Source organism: Oncorhynchus tshawytscha, linkage group LG24, assembly GCF_018296145.1.
Source record: "Oncorhynchus tshawytscha isolate Ot180627B linkage group LG24, Otsh_v2.0, whole genome shotgun sequence".
Lineage (NCBI taxonomy): Eukaryota > Metazoa > Chordata > Actinopteri > Salmoniformes > Salmonidae > Oncorhynchus > Oncorhynchus tshawytscha.
In genome coordinates this window covers 18,994,373-19,019,632 of record NC_056452.1, presented here as the reverse complement: position 1 = coordinate 19,019,632, position 25,260 = coordinate 18,994,373, and the positions used below count along the sequence as shown (strand labels likewise).

At 44.9% G+C, this 25,260-nt stretch overlaps 1 protein-coding gene across 2 annotated transcripts in view; it reads left to right on the top strand.

The window, feature by feature from the left end:
• LOC112223485 (serine protease HTRA1B) overlaps positions 1-25,260 on the top strand; it is a 39,736-nt gene extending 14,476 nt beyond the window's left edge. Inside the window, exons 3-9 of one of the 2 annotated variants that reach the window (XM_024386518.2) lie at positions 2,778-2,982; positions 21,703-21,897; positions 22,444-22,476; positions 23,033-23,168; positions 23,888-23,945; positions 24,046-24,141; positions 24,885-25,260. In XM_024386518.2, the coding sequence (XP_024242286.1) occupies positions 2,778-2,982; positions 21,703-21,897; positions 22,444-22,476; positions 23,033-23,168; positions 23,888-23,945; positions 24,046-24,141; positions 24,885-25,053 (892 nt within the window). In that variant the 3' untranslated portion in view covers positions 25,054-25,260. The remainder of the gene's footprint in view (positions 1-2,777; positions 2,983-21,702; positions 21,898-22,443; positions 22,477-23,032; positions 23,169-23,887; positions 23,946-24,045; positions 24,142-24,884) is intronic. The other variant, XM_024386519.2, reaches the window with a different exon arrangement.

Below are 25,260 nucleotides of genomic sequence, written 5' to 3'. Positions count from 1 at the left end.
CCTACTGGAGAGGTACTAAAAGAGCTAATGTTCCATAACCTGTAGGTAGGACTAGGTTCTGAACGGAGAGGTCAGAGCTTCTGCTCTTTTCTATAACCTGTAGGTAGGACTGGGTTCTGAATGGAGAGGTCAGAGCTTCTGCTCTTTTCTATAACCTGTAGGTAGGACTGGGTTCTGAACGGAGAGGTCAGAGCTTCTGCTCTTTTCTATAACCTGTAGGTAGGACTGGGTTCTGAACGGAGAGGTCAGAGCTTCTGCTCTTTTCTATAACCTGTAGGTAGGACTGGGTTCTGAATGGAGAGGTCAGAGCTTCTGCTCTTTTCTATAACCTGTAGGTAGGACTGGGTTCTGAACGGAGAGGTCAGAGCTTCTGCTCTTTTCTATAACCTGTAGGTAGGACTGGGTTCTGAACGGAGAGGTCAGAGCTTCTGCTCTTTTCTATAACCTGTAGGTAGGACTGGGTTCTGAATGGAGAGGTCAGACTTCTCAGAGCTTCTCTCTTTTCTATAACCTGTAGGTAGGACTGGGTTCTGAATGGAGAGGTCAGAGCTTCTGCTCTTTTCTATAACCTGTAGGTAGGACTGGGTTCTGAATGGAGAGGTCAGAGCTTCTGCTCTTTTCTATAACCTGTAGGTAGGACTGGGTTCTGAACGGAGAGGTCAGAGCTTCTGCTCTTTTCTATAACCTGTAGGTAGGACTGGGTTCTGAATGGAGAGGTCAGAGCTTCTGCTCTTTTCTATAACCTGTAGGTAGGACTGGGTTCTGAATGGAGAGGTCAGAGCTTCTGCTCTTTTCTATAACCTGTAGGTAGGACTGGGTTCTGAATGGAGAGGTCAGAGCTTCTGCTCTTTTCTATAACCTGTAGGTAGGACTGGGTTCTGAATGGAGAGGTCAGAGCTTCTGCTCTTTTCTATAACCTGTAGGTAGGACTGGGTTCTGAATGGAGAGGTCAGAGCTTCTGCTCTTTTCTATAACCTGTAGGTAGGACTGGGTTCTGAATGGAGAGGTCAGAGCTTCTGCTCTTTTCTATAACCTGTAGGTAGGACTGGGTTCTGAACGGAGAGGTCAGAGCTTCTGCTCTTTTCTATAACCTGTAGGTAGGACTGGGTTCTGAACGGAGAGGTCAGAGCTTCTGCTCTTTTCTATAACCTGTAGGTAGGACTGGGTTCTGAACGGAGAGGTCAGAGCTTCTGCTCTTTTCTATAACCTGTAGGTAGGACTGGGTTCTGAACGGAGAGGTCAGAGCTTCTGCTCTTTTCTATAACCTGTAGGTAGGACTGGGTTCTGAATGGAGAGGTCAGAGCTTCTGCTCTTTTCTATAACCTGTAGGTAGGACTGGGTTCTGAATGGAGAGGTCAGAGCTTCTGCTCTTTTCTATAACCTGTAGGTAGGACTGGGTTCTGAACGGAGAGGTCAGAGCTTCTGCTCTTTTCTATAACCTGTAGGTAGGACTGGGTTCTGAATGGAGAGGTCAGAGCTTCTGCTCTTTTCTATAACCTGTAGGTAGGACTGGGTTCTGAATGGAGAGGTCAGAGCTTCTGCTCTTTTCTATAACCTGTAGGTAGGACTGGGTTCTGAATGGAGAGGTCAGAGCTTCTGCTCTTTTCTATAACCTGTAGGTAGGACTGGGTTCTGAACGGAGAGGTCAGAGCTTCTGCTCTTTTCTATAACCTGTAGGTAGGACTGGGTTCTGAACGGAGAGGTCAGAGCTTCTGCTCTTTTCTATAACCTGTAGGTAGGACTGGGTTCTGAACGGAGAGGTCAGAGCTTCTGCTTTTTTTTGTGTGTTTTTGTGGACTGTAGTGTTTTTGTTGACATTTCTCTAGTATTCACTACAGTGTATTTTATTGTGGTTACTACTGTAGTATTTACTATAGTACTCTACAGTATACTACCAAATGCTATTTTACGTACTACACATGATCGAGGGATACTACAGTGTGTAGTATAGTATTCTACAGTATGCTACAGTTTACTACAGAATTCTATAGTAAGGCATAGTACTGTAGTATTCTATAGTAAACTGTATTTTTGTATGTGGGATGGCCAGGTCTGACAGACCAAGCACACACACACACACACACACACACACACACACACACACACACACACACACACACACACTGACCACAGTAGAACAGGTACTGTATCGCATGAGGTTTTTCCCAGTAAAAGTTATGATAAGAAAGTGACCAATTTCACTCTAAGGTATATAGGAGTGGATGGAGTGTTAGACAAGTATAGACCTATATTAAACACTGTAGATCAACCACCAGATCTCCTGCCTGTCACAGCTGTGTACATAGTTGTCTGCCTGACTCATGACCTTGTATAAATTGTATACAAAGTTGATCCTGCTGTTGCTATGAGAACACAAACATTCTCCTGCCCTCCTGTTGATAAACACATCATCAGGAAATTCGTTCAAGGGATCTTTAAGAGGGGCTTTGGGCTAAATGGCATACAGTATGTTTGGTAGTACCATGTGGTCTTCTGCTCATGGACATGTGGATTTACAGATATTGCAGAACATGTACGTACTTTGGCCGATTTTCTGAAATTCCTCTACTACAGGACATCACAGAGCTTGGTTGCAGGCATACAAACAGTCTTAGGTGGAACAGTTTTAGGTGAAAACCAATGAAGGATGTTTCCCTGTCTCGCTATTTTTCACCCTGTCTCTCTGTCTCGCACCTTTGTCACCCTGTCTCACCCTCTGTCTCCCTGCTTTACCCTCTGTCTCCTGTCTCTGTCTCTTGTCTCTGTCCTCTTCCCAGGATGGTATTCTCTAAGCGGGAGGTGGCGGTGGCCAGTGGTTCTGGCTTCGTGGTATCAGAGGACGGCCTGATCGTGACCAACGCCCACGTGGTGGCCAATAAGCACCGGGTGAAGGTGGAGCTGAAGAGTGGCGCTACCTTCGACGCCAAGATCAAAGACGTGGACGAGAAGGCCGACATCGCCCTCATCAAGATCGACGTCCCGGTAAGGCCTGTTACCGCTCTCCAAGCCTCTCTTCTTCAGGAGTCTCTGAATGCACCGGTGCTTCTGTTTACCTCAACCTCCCTTTTCTCTCTCGCTTTCACTCCCTCCTTCCCTATCTCTCTTTCCCTCTTGCTCTCTCTCCCTCTCCCCCTCTCCCCCCCTCTCTCTTTCTCTCTTTCTCTCCTTCTCTCTCTCGCTTTCTCTCTGAGATGGTGCCGGAGAACAGGAATGTGATGGAGAGATTTTAACAGTGGCTCTGAATGGTCAAGACAAATAGCATCAGTCTTTCATAGATTGTCATTCATCTGCTCACACAGACTGGATTAATTTATGGCCGACAAATCCCTGCATGAAAATACTTTTTCAAAACGTTCTTGGTGCCGGCTAGGTTTAATTTGAGCTAGGCCGGATCGTTCAAATAAGACACCTCAGCAACAAACATGATGAATTGTGAGAATGTGTATCTGTGAAAATAGGGTCTTTTTGTGGTATGATTTAGATTGAATGAACAGTTTTTCATCTTTGGTCCAGTTTGTTCTAATAACTAGGGGTCAACATTATGTTTTATATGGCTGCTTCTCCCTACTATTACCAAAAGAGTAATCACCCAGTTGAGGGTTAGAGCTGTTTGGGTGTCAAGGAGGAAAATGTTCCTCTGTGTGTGTGAACCAGTCCCAGGCTTAGTTCCAATGAACTAGTCCCAGAAGACTGGAGGAAGTGTGTGTGTGTGTGTGTGTGTGTGTGTGTGTGTGTGTGTGTGTGTGTGTGTGTGTGTGTGTGTGTGTGTGTGTGTGTTTGAAGTGTGTGTCTGGTGTAGGGTGTGTGTGTACACTGTGTGTGTGTGTGTGTGTGTGTTTGAAGCCTCTGGTGTATCTGGCCAGCACTAGGGTGTCTTACCCCCAAGCCACTGGCTGGCTCCTGTGCCACGTTACTGTGAGTCCTCCCAGACAAGCCTCTGGCTGACTCCTGTGCCACGCTACTGTGAGTCCTCCCACACAAGCCACTGGCTGACTCCTGTGCCACGTTACTGTGAGTCCTCCCAGACAAGCCTCTGGCTGACTCCTGTGCCACGTTACTGTGAGTCCTCCCAGACAAGCCTCTGGCCGGCTCCTGTGCCACGTTACTGTGAGTCCTCCCAGACAAGCCTCTGGCCGGCTCCTGTGCCACGTTACTGTGAGTCCTCCCAGACAAGCCTCTGGCCGGCTCCTGTGCCACGTTACTGTGAGTCCTCCCAGACAAGCCTTTGGCTGACTCCTGTGCCACGTTACTGTGAGTCCTCCCAGACAAGCCTCTGGCCGGCTCCTGTGCCACGTTACTGTGAGTCCTCCCAGACAAGCCTCTGGCTGACTCCTGTGCCACGTTACTGTGAGTCCTCCCAGACAAGCCTCTGGCCGACTCCTGTGCCACGTTACTGTGAGTCCTCCCAGACAAGCCTCTGGCCGGCTCCTGTGCCACGTTACTGTGAGTCCTCCCAGACAAGCCTCTGGCTGACTCCTGGATGCTGCTCAATAGAGTGTCACTTTTTATGTGATTTGCAACTGAAAGTGTCAACATTATAAATCCACTTCTGAAAGGTTTTATTGTTTGTCTCTGAGCATAGACAGTGTATTTTTACTTCCATAATGACTTCAAGTACTTATAAGTTAGAAATCTAAATTGTCGAAAGTCATTAAACCGACAATTACACTGTAATAACCTCTCCAAAAACACAAAGAGAACCCTTAGGAGGGAACCCAAGGACTGACGGACCCCTTCCAGACAGAGTGGTCAAACTCCCTGACCCTGTCTTGGAGAGTGAGGTGGAAAGATTACATTGCGTTGGTGTGATGGCGGGGGACCGTCCTCAAAGCGGAGTGGGAGCAACACAGACGTACTCCTGCGAGGCATATATCTGCATGTGCCGTGGCTCGCTCACTGCTCCTGTTTCCATTGCGTCAAAGGATGAGTCTGTACAGGCTTTTCACAGACAGTGAAGAGAAATGGTCTCCTGTTGGCAACAAGGACAGGATTCTGTTTCTCTATTTCTCTCCCCACTCAGTGACTGATTGACTAAATGTGGATCTGGGTCGTTGTGCTCATCCCCAGTCTTTTCTTTAGTCAAATGGCTGCTGAGGCCCACTCCTTCTGAGCATGTGCAAACACAGGGCTGAAACGACAGAGATGGTCGCCTCACTTCGAGTTCTTAGGAAACTATGCAATATTTTGTTTTTTTAATTAATTATTTCTTACATTGTTAGGCCAGGAAATCTCAAGTCTTATTACATACAACCGGGAAGAACTATTGGATATAAGAGCAACGTCAACTTACTAACATTACGACCAGGAATGTGACTTTCCCGAAGTGGATCCTCTGTTCGGACCACCACCCAGGACAATAGATCTAATTCCAGTAGGCGACCCAAAACAACGGCACCGCAGAAGGGGCAGACGAAGCGGCCATCTAGTCAGGCTCCGTAAACGTTCACATCGCACACCGCTCCCGAGTATACTACTATCCAATGTCCAGTCTCTTGACAACAAGGTAGACGAAATTTGAGCAATGGTTGCCTTCCAGAGAGACATCTGAGATAGTAACATTGTCACATTCTGACCTTAGTACCTTTGTGATGTCTTTGTTTTAGTATGGTCAGGGCGTGAGTTGGGTGGGCAGTCTATGTTCTTTTTTCTATGATTTGGTATTTCTGTGTTTGGCCTGGTATGGTTCTCAATCAGAGGCAGCTGTCAATTGTTGTCCCTGATTGAGAACCATACTTAGGCAGCCTGTTTTCACCCTTGAGTTGTGGGTGATTATACTTTCTGTTTAGTGTGTTTTACACCTGACGGAGCTGTTTCGGTTGTGCTTTTTTGTTTCTTTGTTTGATAATGTTCAGTTTAAATAAATAACATGAAAAGGTACCACGCTGCGCTTTGGTCCTCACCTTCTTGCACCGACGACCATTACAAACATTCTCTGTTTCACGGAAACATGGCACTCTCAGGATATGTTGTTGGAATCGGTTCAGCCACCGGGCTTCTCCATGCATCGCGCCGACAGAGATAAACACCTCTCTGGGAAGAGGAAGGACGGGGGGTGTATGCTTTATGATTAACAACTCATGGTGTAATCATAACAACATACAGAAACTCAAAGTCCTTTTGCTCACCCGATCTAGAATTCCTTACAATCAAGTACCTACCAAGAGAATTTTTGTAAGTTATAGTCACAGCTGTGTAAATTCCCCCTCAAGCAGACACCAAGATGGCCATCAAGGAACTTCACTGGACTATATGGAAACTGGAAAACATTTTTATTTATTTTTATTTCACCTTTATTTAACCAGGTAGGCTAGTTGAGAACAAGTTCTCATTTACAACTGCGACCTGGCCAAGATAAAGCATAGCAGTGTGAGCAGACAACACAGAGTTACACATGGAATAAACAAAGTCAATAACACAGTAGAAAACAAAGGGGGGGTCTATATACAATGTGTGCAAAAGGCATGAGGAGGTAGACGAATAGTTACAATTTAGCAGATTAACACTGGAGTGATAAATGATCAGATGGTCATGTACAGGTAGAGATATTGGTGTGCAAAAGAGCAGAAAAGTAAATAAATAAAAAGTATGGGGATGAGGTAGGTGAAAATGGGTGGGCTATTTACCAATAGACTATGTACAGCTGCAGCGATCGGTTAGCTGCTCAGATAGCTGATGTTTGAAGTTGGTGAGGGAGATAAAAGTCTCCAACTTCAGCGATTTTTGCAATTCGTTCCAGTCACAGGCAGCAGAGTACTGGAACGAAAGGCGGCCAAATGAGGTGTTGGCTTTAGGGATGATCAGTGAGATACACCTGCTGGAGCGCGTGCTACGGATGGGTGTTGCCATCGTGACCAGTGAACTGAGATAAGGAGGAGCATACATCCTGAGGCTGCAGTTATTGTAGCTGGGGATTTTAACAAAGCAAGTTTGAGAACAAGGCTACCTAAATTCTACCAGCATATTGATTGCGCTATGTGCATGCGCAATACCCTTGACCACTGCTACTCTAACTTCCGCGATGCATAAAAAGCCCTCCCCCGTCCTCCTTTCAGCAAATCCGACCACGACGCCATCTTGTTCCTTCCATCTTATAGGGAGAAACTCAAACATGGTGTACCATTGATGAGAACCATTCAACGCTGGTCCAACCAATCGGAAGCCATGCTTCAATATTGTTTTGATCACGCAGACTGGAATATGTTCCTGTCAGCCTCAGAGAACAACATCGACCTATACTCTGACTCTGTGAGTGCGTTTATAAAGAAGTGCATTGGAGATGTTGTACCCACTGTGACTATTTAAACCTAACCCTAACCAGAAATCGTGGATGGATGGCGGCATTTGCGCAAAACTGAAAGCGCGATATACCGCATTTAACCATGGAAATTGGTCTGGGAAAATGTCTGAATATAAACATTGTAGCTAATCCCTCCGCAAGGTAAACAAACAAGTGAAATGCCAGTACAGAGACAAGGTGGAGTCACAATTAAACAGCTCAGACATGAGACGTATGTGGCAGGGTCTACAGGAAATTACTGACTACAAAAAGAAATCCAGCTACGTCACGGACAACGACGTCATGCTTCCAGACAAACTAAACACCTTCTTTACCCGCTTTGAGGATAATACAGTGCCACCGTCGCAGCCCACTAACAAGGACTGCGCCCCCCCCCCTCCGTGGCTGACGTGAGTAAAACATTTAAACTTGTTAACTCCCGCAAGGCTGCTGGCCCAGATGGCTTCCCTAGCCGCTTTCTCAAAGCATGCGCAGACCAGCTGGCCGGTGTGTTTACGGACATATTCAATCACTCCCTATCCCAGTCTGTTGTGCCCACATGCTTCAAGATGGCTACCATTGTTCCTGTACCCAAGAAGGCAAAGATAAATGATCTAAACGATCTGCAATCGCCATCACACTGCACACTGCCCAATCCCATCTGGACAAAAGGAATACATATGTAAGAATGCTGTTCATTGACTACAGCTCAGGATTCAACACCATAGTACCTTCCAAGCTCATCATCAAGCTGGAGGCCCTGGGTCTCAACCCCGCCCTGTGCAATTGGGTCCTGGACTTTCTGAGGGGCCGTCCCCAGGTAGTGAATGTAGTAAACAACATCTCCACTTCGCTGACCCTCAGCACTGGGGCCCCACAAGGGTGCGTGCTCAGCCCCTTCCTATACTCCCTGTTCACCCATGAATGCGTGGCCATGCACGCCTCCAACTCAATCATCAAGTTTGCAGATGACACAACAGTAGTGGGCTTGATTACCAACAACGACGAGACAGCCTACAGGGAGGAGGTGAGGGCACTCAGAGTGTGGTGTCAGGAAAACAACCTCTCACTCAACATCAACAGATGATCGTGGACTTCAGGAAACAGCAGAGGGAGCACCCCCTATCCACATTGAAGGGACAGCAGTGAAGAAGGTGGAAAGTTTTAAGTTCCTCTGCGTACACATCACAGACAAACTGAAATGGTCCACCCACACAGACAGTGTGGTGAAGAGGGCGCATCAGCGCCTCTTCAACCTCAGGAGGCTGAAGAAATGTGGCTTGTCAGCCAAAACCCTGACGAACTTTTACAGATGCACAATCGAGAGCATCCTGTCGGGCTGTATCACCGCCTGGTACAGCAACTGCACCGCCCTCAACCGCAAGGCTCTGCAGAGGATAGTGCAGTCTGCACAACGCATCACCCGGGGCAATCTACCTGTCCTCCATGACACCTACTGCACCCGATGTCACAGGAAGGCCAAAAAGATCATCAAGGACAAGCCACTGCCTGTTCACACCGCTACCATCCAGAAGGCGAGGTCAGTACAGGTGCATCAAAGCTGGAACCGAGAGACTGAAAAACAGCTTCTTCTCAAGGCCATCAGGCTGCTAAAGGCTGCTAAACAGCCACCACTAACTCAGAGAGGCTGCTGCCCACATTGAGACCCAATCACTGGCCACTTTAGTAAATGGACCACTAGTCACTTTATACAAATCACTCTAAATAATGCCACTTGAATAATGTTTACATATCTTACATTACTCATTTCACATGTATATACTGTATTTTATACCATCTATTGCACCTTGTCTATGCCGCTCGGCCATCGCTCATTAATATACGACATGTGCATATTCTCTTTCATTCCTTTAGATTTGTGTGTATCTTGTAGTTGTTGGGGAATTGTTAGATTACTTGTTAGATATTACTGCATTGTCGGAACTAGAAGCACAAGTATTTTGCTACACTCACATTAACATCTGCTAAACGTGTATGTGACCAATACATTTTGATTTGATTTGATCTTGTATTGACTATAATAACAACTAGATGGTTGATGATAAAGTTAGTACTAGTTGTTGACATGACTGTATTATAGTTATATGGATTGCTTGGGATATATCCTGTACATGTCTAGGTCTCCGTGAACTTTAGAGGAAGCCTGGAAATCGGTGGTAAATGAATGATCCTCTGTGACAGGAATTACAGTCCTCCATTGCATAGCTTATTGACAATGATCAAACATGTTTTCGGGAGTGCATTAATATTTTCACTGATGCTATCTGCACACTGTATAATTATGGCCCTAGGGACTTGGCTGAGGAAGTTCACTAATCGTAATGCTTGGATCGGCTAAAGCTGATATCAGAGGGGAATAGGTTTAAGGCTATAGGCTTGTAGAGTGCATATGGCTCTATTTTAACAAACCTAACGCTTCGAACGCACCGACAGCATCATTGCATTTTGGTACACCAGAATTACATTCATTTCGGTGTGTTTTTTTTTCTCTCGATTCTGCGCGTTGGATTTTTCATTAGAAATAAATGTAATTCTGGTGTACCAAAATGCAATGATGCTGTCGGTGCGTTCGAAGCGTAAGCTCAGGCGGTAGGGTCATAGGTTCAGGGGTGTGTCAGAAATATTTTTGCTATTTTCCTTGTCACCATTGTCCGGGCACTTGCTGGCATTGGCGCGAAAGGGATGGGTTGATGAATAAACAAGTCGTGAGTTTGTCGAGGCTTGGTCCCTCACTGGCCAATCAGAACGTGTTCCATGGCCAAATATGTGGTTGCTTCAGGTTGTGTATTTACGTTATTTCATGTATTGCCTTGGAATCAATTCCAAGGTTAGTCAAATGGTTTACAGAAACAAATTAACAAAATGTAGACCTTTCCCATCTTTGCTAAACAAATGAACTTGAACCCGTTTGCAGACCGTATTGTTCTAAGTAATTGCGCGGCTTCAATATAATTCCCACTGATATAGGGGCTAGGCCTACTGCAAATTGATTTATGGTTGAGCAGGGACATGCCAAACGTGGTCAATAAACAATATTAAATTAATTATTTATAAGGGCTAAAAAGATAACTTATTTATAATCAAATTCTAAACAAAACAAAACAACAACTTACAGGCACCATAATCTCTCCCCGTGTGTCACGCCCTGACCTTAGTTATCTTTGTTTTCTTTATTATTTTGGTCAGGTCAGGGTGTGATGAGGGTAGTTTGTTTAGTTTTTATATTGTCTAGGGGGTTTTGTATGTCATGGGGGTTTTGTAAGTCTAGATGTTTATATGTCTATGGTTGCCTCGATTGGTTCTCAATCAGAGGCAGCTGTTTATCGTTGTCTCTGATTGGGGACCATATTTAGGTAGCCATATTCCTTGGGTAGTTTGTGGGTTCTTATTCTATGTTTAGTTGCCTGTCTGCACTAGCTATGTTAGCGGCACGGTTTGTATAGTTTGTTCAGTGTTCTTTCTTTATTAAAGAAGTATGTACGCTTACCACACTGCGCCTTGGTCTCCTCCATATGGCGACCGTGACACCGTGGGCATATAATATTAAAACAACATAGACTATGGAGGCTTTTACGCACACCAAAACGGCACCTGCATGGCTAAAATCATGTGGGCTTGCCTACAATGCATAGATTAAAAGGGAATGTCAGCTCAAAGTTTTACTCCTCTTAAACTTGATATTTTATTAAAGCTTTGGTGATTAAGATTTACTTCCAAGCGGTCTCAGGAGCCAAACCCTTTATCGACAGTCTTGACTACTACGCGATTGCATTGGGCAGACAAAAAAGCCTTAATTGAGAGGAGGCTTTGCTTGGTTTTTAATGAAATAAAAGGGGGGAAACGGTAGTCTTTTATGTTTCTAAAAACGAAGTATACAGGCACCAAAAGCACGTCAGGCTACTCTTGTTCCATGTGTAGTGCAGTGTGCGTCACGGCTAGGGCAGGCACGGCAAAAGCACGTCACGGCTAGGGCTCTTGTTCCATGTGTAGGGCAGTGTGCTGGTAGGGCACGGCTGCGTCGCGGCTGGATAGGGCAGTGTGTGCTGGTCACGGCTGGATAGGGCAGTGTGCGTCACGGCTGGATAGGGCAGTGTGCGTCGCGGCTGGATAGGGCAGTGTGCGTCGCGGCTGGATACGGCTGGGGCAGTGTGCGTCGCGGCTGGATAGGGCAGTGTGCGTCGCGGCTGGATAGGGCAGTGTGCGTGCGCGGCTGGATAGGGCAGTGTGCTGGATAGGGCAGTGTGCGTCACGGCTGGATAGGGCAGTGTGCGTCACGGCTGGATAGGGCAGTGTGCGTCACGGCTGGATAGGGCAGTGTGCGTCACGGCTGGATAGGGCAGTGTGCGTCACGGCTGGATAGGGCAGTGTGCGTCACGGCTGGATAGGGCAGTGTGCGTCACGGCTGGATAGGGCAGTGTGCGTCACGGCTGGATAGGGCAGTGTGCGTCACGGCTGGATAGGGCAGTGTGCGTCACGGCTGGATAGGGCAGTGTGCGTCACGGCTGGATAGGGCAGTGTGCGTCACGGCTGGATAGGGCAGTGTGCGTCACGGCTGGATAGGCTACGTTTCAGCTGTCAAAATCCATGACATAACCAACTGCGTTACCGCTAAAACCAGCTATTGGTTGGTCTTAAATATCTCTATGAACGCTGCCTGGAATTAGCACAATGGATCATGTTTTGAAGGACACATCTCAAATATTTCCACCCCTCCCATCTGAGTGCAAGCAAGCTGATATAAGACAGGTAAATTGCCGAATCTGGTGTTAGGGCGCCAGTTTTTACATGACAAGATTGCAAACTAATGTGCGTTTGACACTAGTTCCGCCTTAACACCAGCCGAAAATAGAAAATGAGCCCATAGATTTGACACCTGTTGTGCTGTTGAAGTTCTCTATCGAGGACAAATAGATACTGGTTGGGGAAATGTGTCCATCTTGAAGTGTCACTAAGTGATTACCTATGGATGAGTCACATCCCAACGCTATGTACAGTTCTGTCAGACCACAGGAGCGCCATAGTTAATCACAGTCCACACAACAAGAGAAGCCATTGTTTTTCTGGCTGGTGCTCTGTTGTGGTGGCTGGGTTTGTATGTAGTTTGTCTTGTGAACTGATGTGCTGTGCCATTTGAAGACAGTTTACACATACACAGACCTGTCGTATCTCAGTCTTATGCGAGACACCTAAACCAATATTATGCTCTCTTGCTATTCTTAAAAGTTCCAGTCTTCGTGTCTGTGCGGTGTGTTTGTTCAGCAGAAACACAGCGGAGTCTAGATTTGGTTGTCGTCCAACATGGATTCTATGGTCACAAAGGACCATTGATTATATTCCCTCAATGCCGCCAAAGCGTGGATGATGGAAAAGAGCTGTTACTGCATCCGTAAGAGTCCATTGTTTACGTGCTCGTTAATAAAGCATCTACATTGAAAAGTCAGTGAAGTGGACCTCAGCTGACCTTTTCATTCTCCTGGATCTGAACAGGACAGAACATTTTCCTGTAGCCATGCTTCCTGCATAGAGGAGGATAAGGTTCCCAATTGTGCTATAACCACAATCTGCAGGGCATTACCCTGTCATACTGAATGAACTGCCTTGAGATGTATTTTACAGTAGTAGTACATGGTATACAACTTCTTCAAATCTATCAAAGTACCGCTGTCCAATTCCCCTCTTAAGACCTGTTTTTATGAAGGTTGTTGGAGTAGTCAGATGTACTGTAAAGAGGAAGGTCCTGGCACCATTTGGTTCACAGGTGGAGGCTTGATACTGTATGCATTCATATCAGATAAGGTCATGAAGAACTTGTTTCTACTGATCAGTAAAGAGATGCTGCCTAACTCTGTCGTCTGAGTTAACCCTCTTTTACACTGCTACTGTTGACAATGATAGCCTGAATTATAACTTGGGGTTTGCATGCGTTACGCAACTCGTTTCACATCAATCATTCATTGGTGTCAATGAGAGATTTGACAGACATCAAGTTAGGATTCGGTCTGAAGATCCAATTGGGAAATGTTGTTGAATCTTCTTGACGGAGACAGAGTCGTCTCAACACCCCCGCACTGATGGAGGTGAATCAATCCAAACATTTGGATAAAGTAAACAAGTGTTAGGTAAACGAAACAGATGTTTAAACTCTATCATTCAGCTCTCTCTCCATCCAGCAGATGTTGCATTTTTTTTAATGTTCCATGACTAATCCAAACCAAAGAGCAGAGAAGGAGCCGGCCCATCCCAGCCCATAGGTAGACCCTTCATACCTGTGGTTTGATCCACCTAGTCGATTTGTGCCAATCAAACAAGAGTACAAAGAGAGAGATGGAATTTTCTAAGTGGAGACGCTACCTGGCATCAACAAAGTCATCACTCATCCTTGCATTCTTTCATGACGTGCAGTAAGACATATCCAAACTAGGTCAAAGCCTGCACTCTGTTACTTGAGAGTAAATTTGCAACATATGTGTTATTCAATTGGACAAAAGTAAACTGGACTGGAGTCTGTTAGACAAAAGAGAGTCACACTCTAGTGGTGCAGAACAGAGATGAAAGACCAACCCAATATATATCTCTGCCGGCATTCCCAGGCTTGTGTTTCTTTCTTGGCTCTGAATTGGGTTATTTTTGCTCCCTCAGGGACATTCCCCGATTATAAATCTCTGGGATACGATGTATTTCCAGTTCCTAATGGTTGGAAAGAAGGAGGCAATTTGTGTAGTTCTCAGTTACCAACATTACTTCTGTCTGCATAGATTTGCTATATCTCTTAATAACCGGAAAGAAAGTGACATGGTAAGTTTGTCTAGAACTGTTAAGTTCACTGTAACAACCAGTAGAGCTCTGAGAAGGACCCAGCGCTGGCTAACTTGCCCAGAATCAGGTCCTGAAAATGTAATCCCATAGTCTTGAGGGTTTGAGTATGATTTACTGAGCTTGTCCCTGATCTAAGAACAGCCAGTCACAAGCTTCCCCTTCTGCCTGGATTGAACATTGACATTCTTGTCAAAATCTGGGTTTGATTAGCCTTTATTGGAATGGGTTATATATATGTGTGTGTTAGTCTTTATCTCATCCTTTCCCCATTTCAGCAGCCTCAGAGGGCATTTGTCATCCGTTTAAAGCTGGTGCAGAAAGACCACATCAACAGAGAGGGAAATAGTGAATCACTTCAGATGCTCATACTCGCTATGGTCAGTGCCAGAAAGGATCCAGCCAAAGAAAACACATTCTCAAGTCCAATGGCCCCATTTCTCAAAGTTAGCCCATTTTCCCATTTGTCTTTCCTCAGACAGAAGATAGCCAGACCAGGGTGACCCCTTAGGAATGTCCAGGTCAGTCACAGACGGATCCTGTGGACTCAAACGATTGTAGAGACACGGAAAATGTCACCAAATGCAATTCCTTGCCTTCAGAAAAGCCAACTTGGCTATGGTGTTATCTCCTAGAAAGGCCGGAACCTAGGAAGAAACCTAGTGAGGAACCAGGCTATGAGGGGTGGTCAGTCCTCTTCTGGCTGTGCCGGGTGGAGATTATAACAGAACATGGCCAAGATGTTCAAATGTTCATAGATGACCTGCAGAGTCAAATGGTAATAATAATCACAGTGGTTGTAGAGGGTGCAACAGGTCAGCACCTCAAGAGTAATTTTCAGTTGGCTTTTCATAGCCGATCATTCAGAGTATCTCTACCACTCATGCTGTCTCTAGAGAGTTGAAAACATCAGGTCTGGGACAAGGTAGCAAGTCTGGTGAGAAGGTCATAGTTACATAGCCACAGGCAGAACAGTTGAAACTGGAGCAGCAGCACGACCACGTGGACTGGGGACAGCAAGGAGTCACAAGACGCAGGCCTCCTAATTGTCCCTAGAATTTCTACGCAAACAGCTGGAGGCAGGGCTTTCTCCTATAGAGCTCCATTTTTATGGAATGGTCTGCCTCCCTACAGTATGTGAGAGACGCAAACTCAGTCTCAACCTTTAAGTCTTTACTGAAGACTCATCTCTTCAGTGGGTCATATGATTGAGTGTAGTCTGGCCCAGGAGTGTGAAGGTGAACGGAAAGGCTCTGGCCGGTTCCCCTCTTTCCACTGAGATTCTCTACCTCTAACCCTATTACAGGGGCTGAGTCACTGGCTTACTAGGGCTCTTTCTTACCGTCCCTAGGAGGGGTGCGTCACTTGAGTGGGTTGAGTCACTGATGTGATCTTCCTGTCTGGGTTGGCGTCCCCCCTTGGGTTGTGTCGTGGCGGAGATCTTTGTGGGCTATACTCGGCCTTGTCTCAGGATGGTAGTCGGAAGACTTCCAGTTTGGTGTAGCGCCATCTCCGTTCCAATTTTCTGGAAGCTTGATTCAGAGCTCGGGTATTTTCTGTTTACCAGGGAGCTAGTTTCTTATGACAAATGTTTTTTGATTTTAGGGGTGCGACTGCATGGAGGGTATTATGCAAGGTTAAATTTAGTTCCTCAGTTAGGTGATTAACTGATTTTGTACTCTGACGTCCTTGGTTAGGTGGAGGGAGTCTGGAAGGGCATCTAGGAATCTTTGGGTTGCCCAAGAATTTATAGCATGGCTTTTGATGATCCTTGGTTGGAGTCTGAGCAGATTATTTGTTGCTATTGCAAACGTAATAAAATGGTGGTCTGATAGTCCAGGATTATGAGGAAAAACATTAAGATCAACAACATTTATTCCATGGGACAAAACTAGGTCCAGAGTAGGACTGTGGCAGTGAGACATATTGGACAAAACCCACTGAATTGACGGTGGCTCCGAAAGCCTTTTGGAGTGGGACTGTGGACTTTTCCATGTGAATATTAAAGTCACCAAAAATGTGAATATTATCTGCTATGGCTACAAGGTTCGATAGGAATTCAGGGAACTCACTGAGAAATGCTCTATATGGCCCAGGAGGCCTGTAAACAGTAGCTATAAAAAGTGTGTGTGTGTGCGTGCGTGCGTGCGTGCTTGTGTGCGCGCCCACGGCTAAAGTTTATTAATGAGAAATGAGGGAGAAAAAGTAAAGTGCCCTCTTTCATGGCAGAAAACCGTAGCAGTAGAAGATGAGGTTGTCCATAAGCATGTGTGATTGGCCTTGAATACAGACTGAGGAATCTGTTGATACCTTTACATTGTTGTTCATCCCAAATAGAAACACAAGCTGCTTCTCAAATTGACTCATTTGGATGTCTGCAAACAGTTTGACCCTGGACATAATCATTTCTCATCTAGCTCTGGATTTATTGTGTGTGTATAAGACACTGATTTTATTGGCAGTCACAGTCCTCTTGTGTAGGATATACAGTATATTTTATTTTTTAAATTATATTTCAGCATTTATCAGTACTGGACAAACAAGTCTAACTCTCTTGGTGATCTGACTTTTCAGTCCCTATTGACTCAGGTACACACACAGATACACAGAAACACACAGAACAAGCTGACACACACACAAGCAGACAGGCACACACACGCACACACACACACACACACACACACACACACACACACACACACACACACACACACACACACACACACACACACTGTGCCAACAGGTGCCTCGTCAATCACTCTAGCAGCAACAGACAGCAGCCTTGACTAGTGGATCCTTCCTGCAGACGGCTGCCAGGTCTGACAGTACCTTCTGCACCCATTATCCCCCCCGTGCCCCCCTGATGTTTACCCCTCTGACAGTCTGGTAATTTCCACTGACACACACAGGCCTGTCTCTCACCGTTCCACACTGGCACTGTATCAGAGGGCTCAGCAGCAAATATCATCCCAGTCACTGAGAGCTGACAAGGTATCCTATTAGCTTAGGAGCGCAATGGAAACTGGAAAGTCAAGGAAACGTTAGGCTGCATCATTGCATCAAGTCTAAGGTCCTGTTACATCGAGACACACTCGGGGACAGACAAAGCGAGACTAGTTTCACTGCCCTGCATCCTTGCAGAAAGCGAGCACCGATGAAGCTTCTGTTTTAATCAAATGGCCTCCTGGACTATTTACATTGACCCCCTTCCCCCCTTTTTTTTACACTGCTGCTACTCGCTGTTTATTATCTATGCATAGTCACGTGTACAAACTACCTCGACTAACCTGCACCGCCACACATTGACTCGGTGCCGGTACCCCCTGTATATAGCCTCGTTTTTGTTATCTCATTTTATTCTTACTTTTTATTTTTTACTTTAGCTTATTTATTATTTAGGATGGAAGAGGAGGGTGGAGGGTAGAGGTCGAACGATTATGATTTTTCAACACTGATACCGATTATTGGAGGACCAAAAAAGTTGATGCCGATTAATCGGCCGATTTAAAATGTATTTGTAATAATGACAATTACAACAATACTGAATTAACTTATTTTAACTTAATATAATACATCAATAAAATCAGTTTAGCCTCAGGTAGATAATGAAACATGTTCAATTTGGTTTAAATAATGCAAAAACAAAGTGTTGGAGAAGAACGTAAAAGTGCAATATGTGCTATGTAAGAAAGCTAACGTTTCAGTTCCTTGCTCAGAACATGAGAACATATGAAAGCCGGTGGTTCCTTTTAACATGAGTCTTCAATATTCCCAGGTAAGTTTTAGGTTGTAGTTATTATAGGACTAGTTCCCTCTATACCCTTTGTATTTCATTAACCTTCGACTATTGAATGTTCTTATAGGCACTTTAGTATTGCCAGTGTAACAGTATAGCTTCCGTGCCTCTCCTCGCTCCTCCCTGGGCTCGAACCAGCAACACAACGACAACAGCCACCACATCGAAGCAGCGTTACCCATGCAGAGCAAGGGAAACAACCACCCCAAGGCTCAGAGCGAGTGAAGTTTGAAACGCTATTAGCGTGTGCTAACTAGCCAGCCATTTCACTTCGGTCACACCACCCTCATCTCGGGAATTGATAGGTTTGAAGTCATAAACAGCGCAATACTTGGCGCACAACGAAGAGCTGCTGGCAAAACGCACGAAAATGCTGTTTGGATTAATGTTTACGCGCCTGCTTCTGACAACCACCGCTCAGTCAGATACTTAGATACTTGTATGCTTGTATGCTCAGTCAGATTATATGCAACACAGGACACGCTAGATAATATCTAGTAATATCATCAACCATGTGTCGTTAACTAGTGATTATGATTGATTGTTTTTTATGAGATACGTTTTATGCTAGCTAGCAACTTACCTTGGCTTACTGCATTTGCTTAACAGGCAGTCAGTCTCCTTGTGGAGTGCAACGAGAGAGAGGCAGGTCGTTATTGCTTTGGACTAGTTAACTGTAAGGTTGCAAGACCGGTTCCCCGGGCTGACAAGGTGACAATCTCTCTTTCTGCCCCTGAACGAGGGAGTTAACCCACCGTTCCTAGGCCGTCATTGAAAATAAGAATGTGTTCGTAACTGACTTGCCTAGTTAAATAAAGATTAAATAAAGGTGTAAAAAAAAATAACGATTTCCGATTGTTGTGAAAACTTTAAATCGGCCTTAATTAATCGGCCATTCGTATTAATCGGTCGACCTCTAGTGGAGGGGGTAGAGAAGGGTGGAGGGGGATGGAAGAGGAGGGTGGAGGTGGATGGAAGAGCAGGGTGGAGGGGGTAGAGGAGGATGGAGGGGGTAGAGGAGGTTGGAGGGGGATGGAAGAGAAGGGTGGAAGGGGGTAGAGGGGGCAGAGTTGTTACTGGGAGGCGGGTGATCTGATAATGCATCTGTGAGTACAACACCATGGAGTGCAAAAAACTGCCTGTTTGTCAGTCTGCCTCTCACTGCCCAGAGAGAACTGGGTCACTCAAGCCCACGTTCTTATCTCACTATACTAGAGTGATGTGCTCCAGGTACTGGAGGTAGTACACAGAGTACTGTGCTGTACAGGAGTTGTTTTCCTCCAGAGTTGTAGTAGATGTAATCCTGACTTGAGAAATCTTTTCAGTAGCTTGGGCTGTTCTTTTGTTCTGATCTACAATGCATTCGGGAAGTATTCAGACCCCCTTTTCCACATTTTGTTACGTTACAGCCTTATTCTAAAATGGATTCAGTTGTCCCCCCTCATCAATCTACACACAATACCCCATAATGACAAAGAAAAAACAGTTAGTTTTTTATTTTTTGCAAATTAATACAACAACAAAAAGATGTAAATATCACATTTAGATAAGTATTCAGACCCTTTACTCAGTACGCTGTTGAAGCACCTTTGGCAGCGATTACAGCCTCGAGTCTTCTTGAGTATGACGCTACAAGCTTGGCACACCTGTTTCTCAAAATAGTTTTTGTTTGAGTTTTTGTTTGTTCGGGCTCTGGCTGGGCCTCTCAAGGACATTCAGAGACTCTTGCATTGCCTTGGCTGTGTGCTTAGGGTTGTTGTTCTGTTGGAAGGTGAACCTTCACCCCAGTCTGAGGTCCTGAGCGCTTTAGAGCAGGTTTTCATCAAGGATCTCTTTATACTTTGCGTCGTTCATCTTTCCCTCGATCCTGACTAGTCTGAAAAACATCCCCATAGCATGATGCTGCCACCACCGTGATTCACCGTAGGGATGGTGCCAGGTTTCCTCCAGATATGCCGCTTGGCATATAGGCCAAAGAGTTCAATCTTGGATTCATAAGACCAGAGAATCTGGTTTCTCATGGTCTGAGAGTCCTTTAGGTGCCTTTTGGCAAACTCCAAGTGGACTGTCATGTGCCTTTTACTGAGGAGTGGCTTCTGTCTTGTCACTCTATCATAAAGGCCTGATTGATGGTGCTGCAGAGATGGTTGTCCTTCTGGAAGGTTCTCCCATCTACACAGAGGAACTTTGGAGCTCTGTCAGAGTGACCATCGGGTTCTTGGTCACCTCCCTGACCAAGGCCCTTCACCCCCAATTGCTCAGTTTGGCTGGGCGGCCAGCTCTAGGAACAGTCTTGGTGGTTCCAAACTTCTTCCGTTTAAGAATGATGGAGGCCACTGTGTTCTTGGGGACCTTCAATGCTGCAGAAATGTTTTGGCGCCCGTCCCTAGGTCTGTGCCTCGACACAATCCTGTCTCGGAGCTCTACGGACAATTCCTTCGACCTCGTGGCTTGGTTTTTGCCCTGACATGTGGGACATTATATAGACAGGTGTGTGCCTTTCCAAATCATGTCCAATCAATTGGAATTTACCACAGGTGGACTCCAATAAAGTTGTAGAAACATCTCAGGGAGGATCATTGGAAACAGGATGCACCTGAGCTCAATTCTGAGTCCCCTAGCAAAGGGTCTGAATACTTATGTAAATAAGGTATTTCTGATTTATCTAAAAACCTGTTTTCGCTTTGTCATTATCGGGTATTGTGTGTAGATTGATGAGGATTTTTTTTATTTAATCCATTTTAGAATAAGGCTGTAACATAACAAAATGTGGAAAAAGTCAAGGGGTCTGAATACTTTCCGAATGCACCCAACAAGCTTTCGCAGTCTCACTACAGAATCAAACATTTTGAAGGTTTAGGCATTCATTCTGAATGCTTAAGTTCCGCAAAGCTCTAGCATAACCCAAGCCTACTTGATGGCAATAGAGCTCACTGTTGCCCTTAGTGGCCAGTTTTATAGCAATCTCCTCCTTACCTGGACAGACGTCTAATTTCACAGTGGATCTTGAGAGACCAGTGTGACAGATAACCTGCTGACTGCTGGGTGGCAGACAAGACACACTGACACTATGTGCCAAAAGCCCTTCCTCCCAGTCTTTCCCATTCCATCCACCTGACCTCCTTCCTGGAATGTGTCAGTTTATCCCATTTCCAGCCCATCTGGCAGAGTGCTTAGGGCTGTCGGCCAGGGAGCAGCCTGCTGTTCCTGAGTCAGGTCTGGATGTCAGGTCTGGATTCATGGAGCACTGAGCCCAGGGTAGGGGGCCAATGGTTCCTCTCCCCATATACCTGTGGCTGTATCCCCATGACCCATCGCCACATCCTGCCCCCCTGCCCTGTCCCGACCTATTAATATCTAGGTCTAGTGCAACCATAGTGACAACTGTATAACTCTTATCCATTCTCCTGTCATTGTTGATGGATTTGGTCTGTTGTAGATTGTGTCAGTGAGATGGAGGGAGTGGCAATTCATTGCCTTGATATCTTTTCATAAAGCATGCAGAGTATGCAGACATCAGGGCATATCGTCACTTCCTCTCAGTGGATTTACGAAACGCTATGTTGACCCCCATATGTTTGTTGCTTTTCAACTGGCGCCCGTCGGGCATAAACAAACAGGATGTAACGAAGGCACTTCCGGCATGTCTCAAAAGAGGGGTGGTCTTGTTACCATAGATACTGAATGTACTGTAGCTACAGCTAGTACTGTATCTTCATGCCAACTGTTTCTGTTCAGAATGCACTCTATAGAATACACATCTTGACTGATCTGAGTCCTGTGTCTCTGTGTTTAGATGAAGCTGCCAGTGCTGCTGCTGGGTCGTTCAGCTGACCTGAGGCCTGGTGAGTTTGTGGTGGCCATCGGCAGCCCTTTCTCCCTGCAGAACACGGTCACCACAGGTATCGTCAGCACCACCCAGAGAGGAGGCAAGGAGCTGGGCCTGAGGAACTCTGACATGGACTACATCCAGACGGACGCTATCATCAACGTGAGTGATACATCCACATCATCAGCACACACACAAGCAGCTGTCACACAGGGCATTTAGTTGTGGAACACAGCTGTCACACAGGGCATTTAGTTGTGGAACACAGCTGTCACACAGGGCATTTAGATGTGGAACACAGCTGTCACACGGGGCATTTAGTTGTGGAACACAGCTGTCACACAGGGCATTTAGTTGTGGAACACAGCTGTCAGTGCAGGGCATTTAGTTGTGGAACACAGCTGTCAGTGCAGGGCATTTAGTTGTGGAACATTTAGTTGTGGATATTTAGTTGTGGAACACAGCTGTCAGCCCAGGGCATTTCGTTGTGGAACATTTAGTTGTGGATATTTAGTGGATATTTAGTTGTGGAACACACAACAGTAGCTCTCCCTTATTTGCCCCGGTACACACGAAGGAGCTGTAGATATACCATCATGAAGGAGCTGTAGATGTACCATCACGAAGGAGCTGTAGATGTACCATCACGAAGGAGTTGTAGATGTACCATCTGATCATCCCTTTAACCTGAATGTTGTTCCTTTTCAGTATGGGAACTCTGGCGGACCCCTCGTCAATCTGGTAAGATATAATTTCTTATTGATAAGAATTACATCTTTCAGAATGGTCTTAAAGGTCCAATTCAGCTGTTTTTATTTCAGTATCAAATCATTTCTGGGTAACAATGAAGTACCTTACTCTGATTGTTTTCAGTTAAAATGGTCAAAAATATACTAAAATAGCTTCTTAGCAAATAGCAATTTCTCAAGCAAGAATTTAGCTAAAACTGTCTGGGAGTGATCTGAGTGGAGAGGGGAAAGCTGAAAATGTGCTGCTATTGGCAGAGCGGTTTTGAAGTCTCTTTCTTATTGGTCTGCTAACTAATTTGCTACCGGGTGATGTCACAAGGCAGGCCAAAACTCCATCCCACCAAAACAGGCTGAAATTTCAGGCGGTCTTATCAAACAGCTCTTTACACCAAAAGGGTGCAATTTCACAGTGTTATTACAACCTCATAGTGTGGAAATATATATAAAACACAGGAAATCACGTTGTTAACTGCACTGGACCTTTCATTGTAAATCTATGACACATCTGGAGGATGTATTTTAATAATGTGTGTTGTTTCTGTCTTCAGGACGGAGAGGTGATTGGGATCAACACACTGAAGGTGACAGCAGGAATCTCCTTCGCCATCCCATCAGACAAGATCCGTCAGTTCCTGGCAGAGTCCCATGACAGGCAATCTAAAGGTACAGATTACCAATCTAAAGGTAGGGCTGTGACGATTATGGAATTTTGGGGTAAAGATAAATTGTCACGCAATTGACCACGGTTATTGTCATAGTTGTAATTTTTTTCAACAATTGTTTTGAGCTTGTAATGCATCATAAATGAATGCATCTTTGAAAATTACCAATGACATACCTAATGAATATAACTCAGGTTTGGTGAAACCCCTGTTTTAAAAATATATTTTGATTGTGCCGTTCTGCTCATAAAACCAACTTTACCCTCTTCATGTATAAAATAAACAAGTACAAATAAAATAAACAAAACTGCTATTGGGTTAGTTTTATATACTTGAAAATAAAGTTTAAAAAAAAATATATATATATGTATATATATATATATATATATATATATATATATATATATATATATATATATATATATATATATATATATATATATATATACATATATATATATATATATATATATATATATATATATATATATATATATATATATATACATATATATATATAATCTCCCCCTCTTAAAATGCATGTATTAAGACAATTTTGGCAATTTATTTTTAAGTTTACGGTTATTATCGGTTAGACCAGGGTTTCCCAAACTCAGTCTTGCCCCCCCAATTTTTGGGCCAGACCTATCTAAAGTTTCATGGTTTTGACCAGGTACTGCATATTGAATTTTCAATGTTTATCACCATGTGCTAACGCAGCATTTATCCTCTTTTCTTTAGGGAAATTATCAACAAGTAAGAAATATATCGGTGTGAGGATGATGACTCTCACACCAATGTAAGTTTCAGCCAGCCTGGTTCATCTTGTGAATGAAATTCTTCCAAATACCTGCGTTACATTAAACACATCTGTGTTTTCATTGGTTCCTTTCCCATAGGCTTGCAAAGGAGCTGAAGGAGAGACAATCAGACTTCCCCGATGTTACCTCAGGGGCATATGTAATCGAGGTCATCCCAAAAACACCAGCTGAGACGTAAGTAGTATCTAGGTCCTGAAAGGGTTCTTTGGCTGTCCCCATAGGAGAACCCTTTGACAAATGGGTTCTACATGGAACCTGAAAGGGTTCTACCTGGAACAAAAAGGCTTCTCCTATTGGGACAGCTGAAGAACCCTTTTGGAACCATTTTTTCTAAGAGTGTACTGAGAACAGAACAGTTAAAGTCCTCGACCTTAGATTAGGACAGGAGCATTTAACTCATTTGGTAGTTGGCTAAGTTTCCATCCCTCTCATAAAGGTTGCTAAGAGTTCATTGTCGTCTATACTCTTAAAATTAGACTGGCCTCATAGCACAATGAATTAGCATTTCATGACCACATAAACAGCATGACAGAGCAGTCTACAGAATGCACTCTCTGTATATTTTTTGTGGCCACATAAAATCATTTGTGCTGAGGCGGTGGTCTCCCACTCAAGGAAATGAATAGCTTTCTTTTTGTCTGGTGGAGTTTGTGGTACCAAGGTTAGCAAAATGGTCTTAGATTTTTCAGAGACTATGGTCAGATTTATTTTCTCACAGTGTCTAACAAGAATGTTACTGCCTCTGTAAGTTCATTTAGCTTTTTTTGGAATGGGGAAAACTCCCTTCTCTCAAATTTAAGAGGCTATATTTATATTCTGTGGATTGAGAGATCTAATGGTACACACTGCTTATAGAGCCTAACGTACTTTATCAGTAAAGCGCATATCTTTTTTGCTACATTCCCCCTCCTCCACAGAGGTGGCCTGCAGGAGAGTGATGTCATAATCACCATCAACAGCCAGCGAATCACCTCGGCCAGTGACGTCAGCAGCTCCATCAAGAGGGAAGACACGCTGCGGATGGTGGTCCGGCGGGGGAACGAGGACATCATGCTCACCGTCGTCCCAGAGGAGATTGACCCTTGACTTCTCAGCAACCACGAGCTGGTTCTCAGTGTTGAAAATCACGGACCTTAAACCAGGTGTGTCTGGAGCCACACCCTACCTTAGAACCTGTAACTACTAGTGTCTCCCCCCCTCCACTCCCCTCAAACTACAGAGGTCTGTGATGCCCACACCTACCCCTCTGGGAGCTCAAATGTGTCCAGGCTAATAAAGACATATTTTAGCACC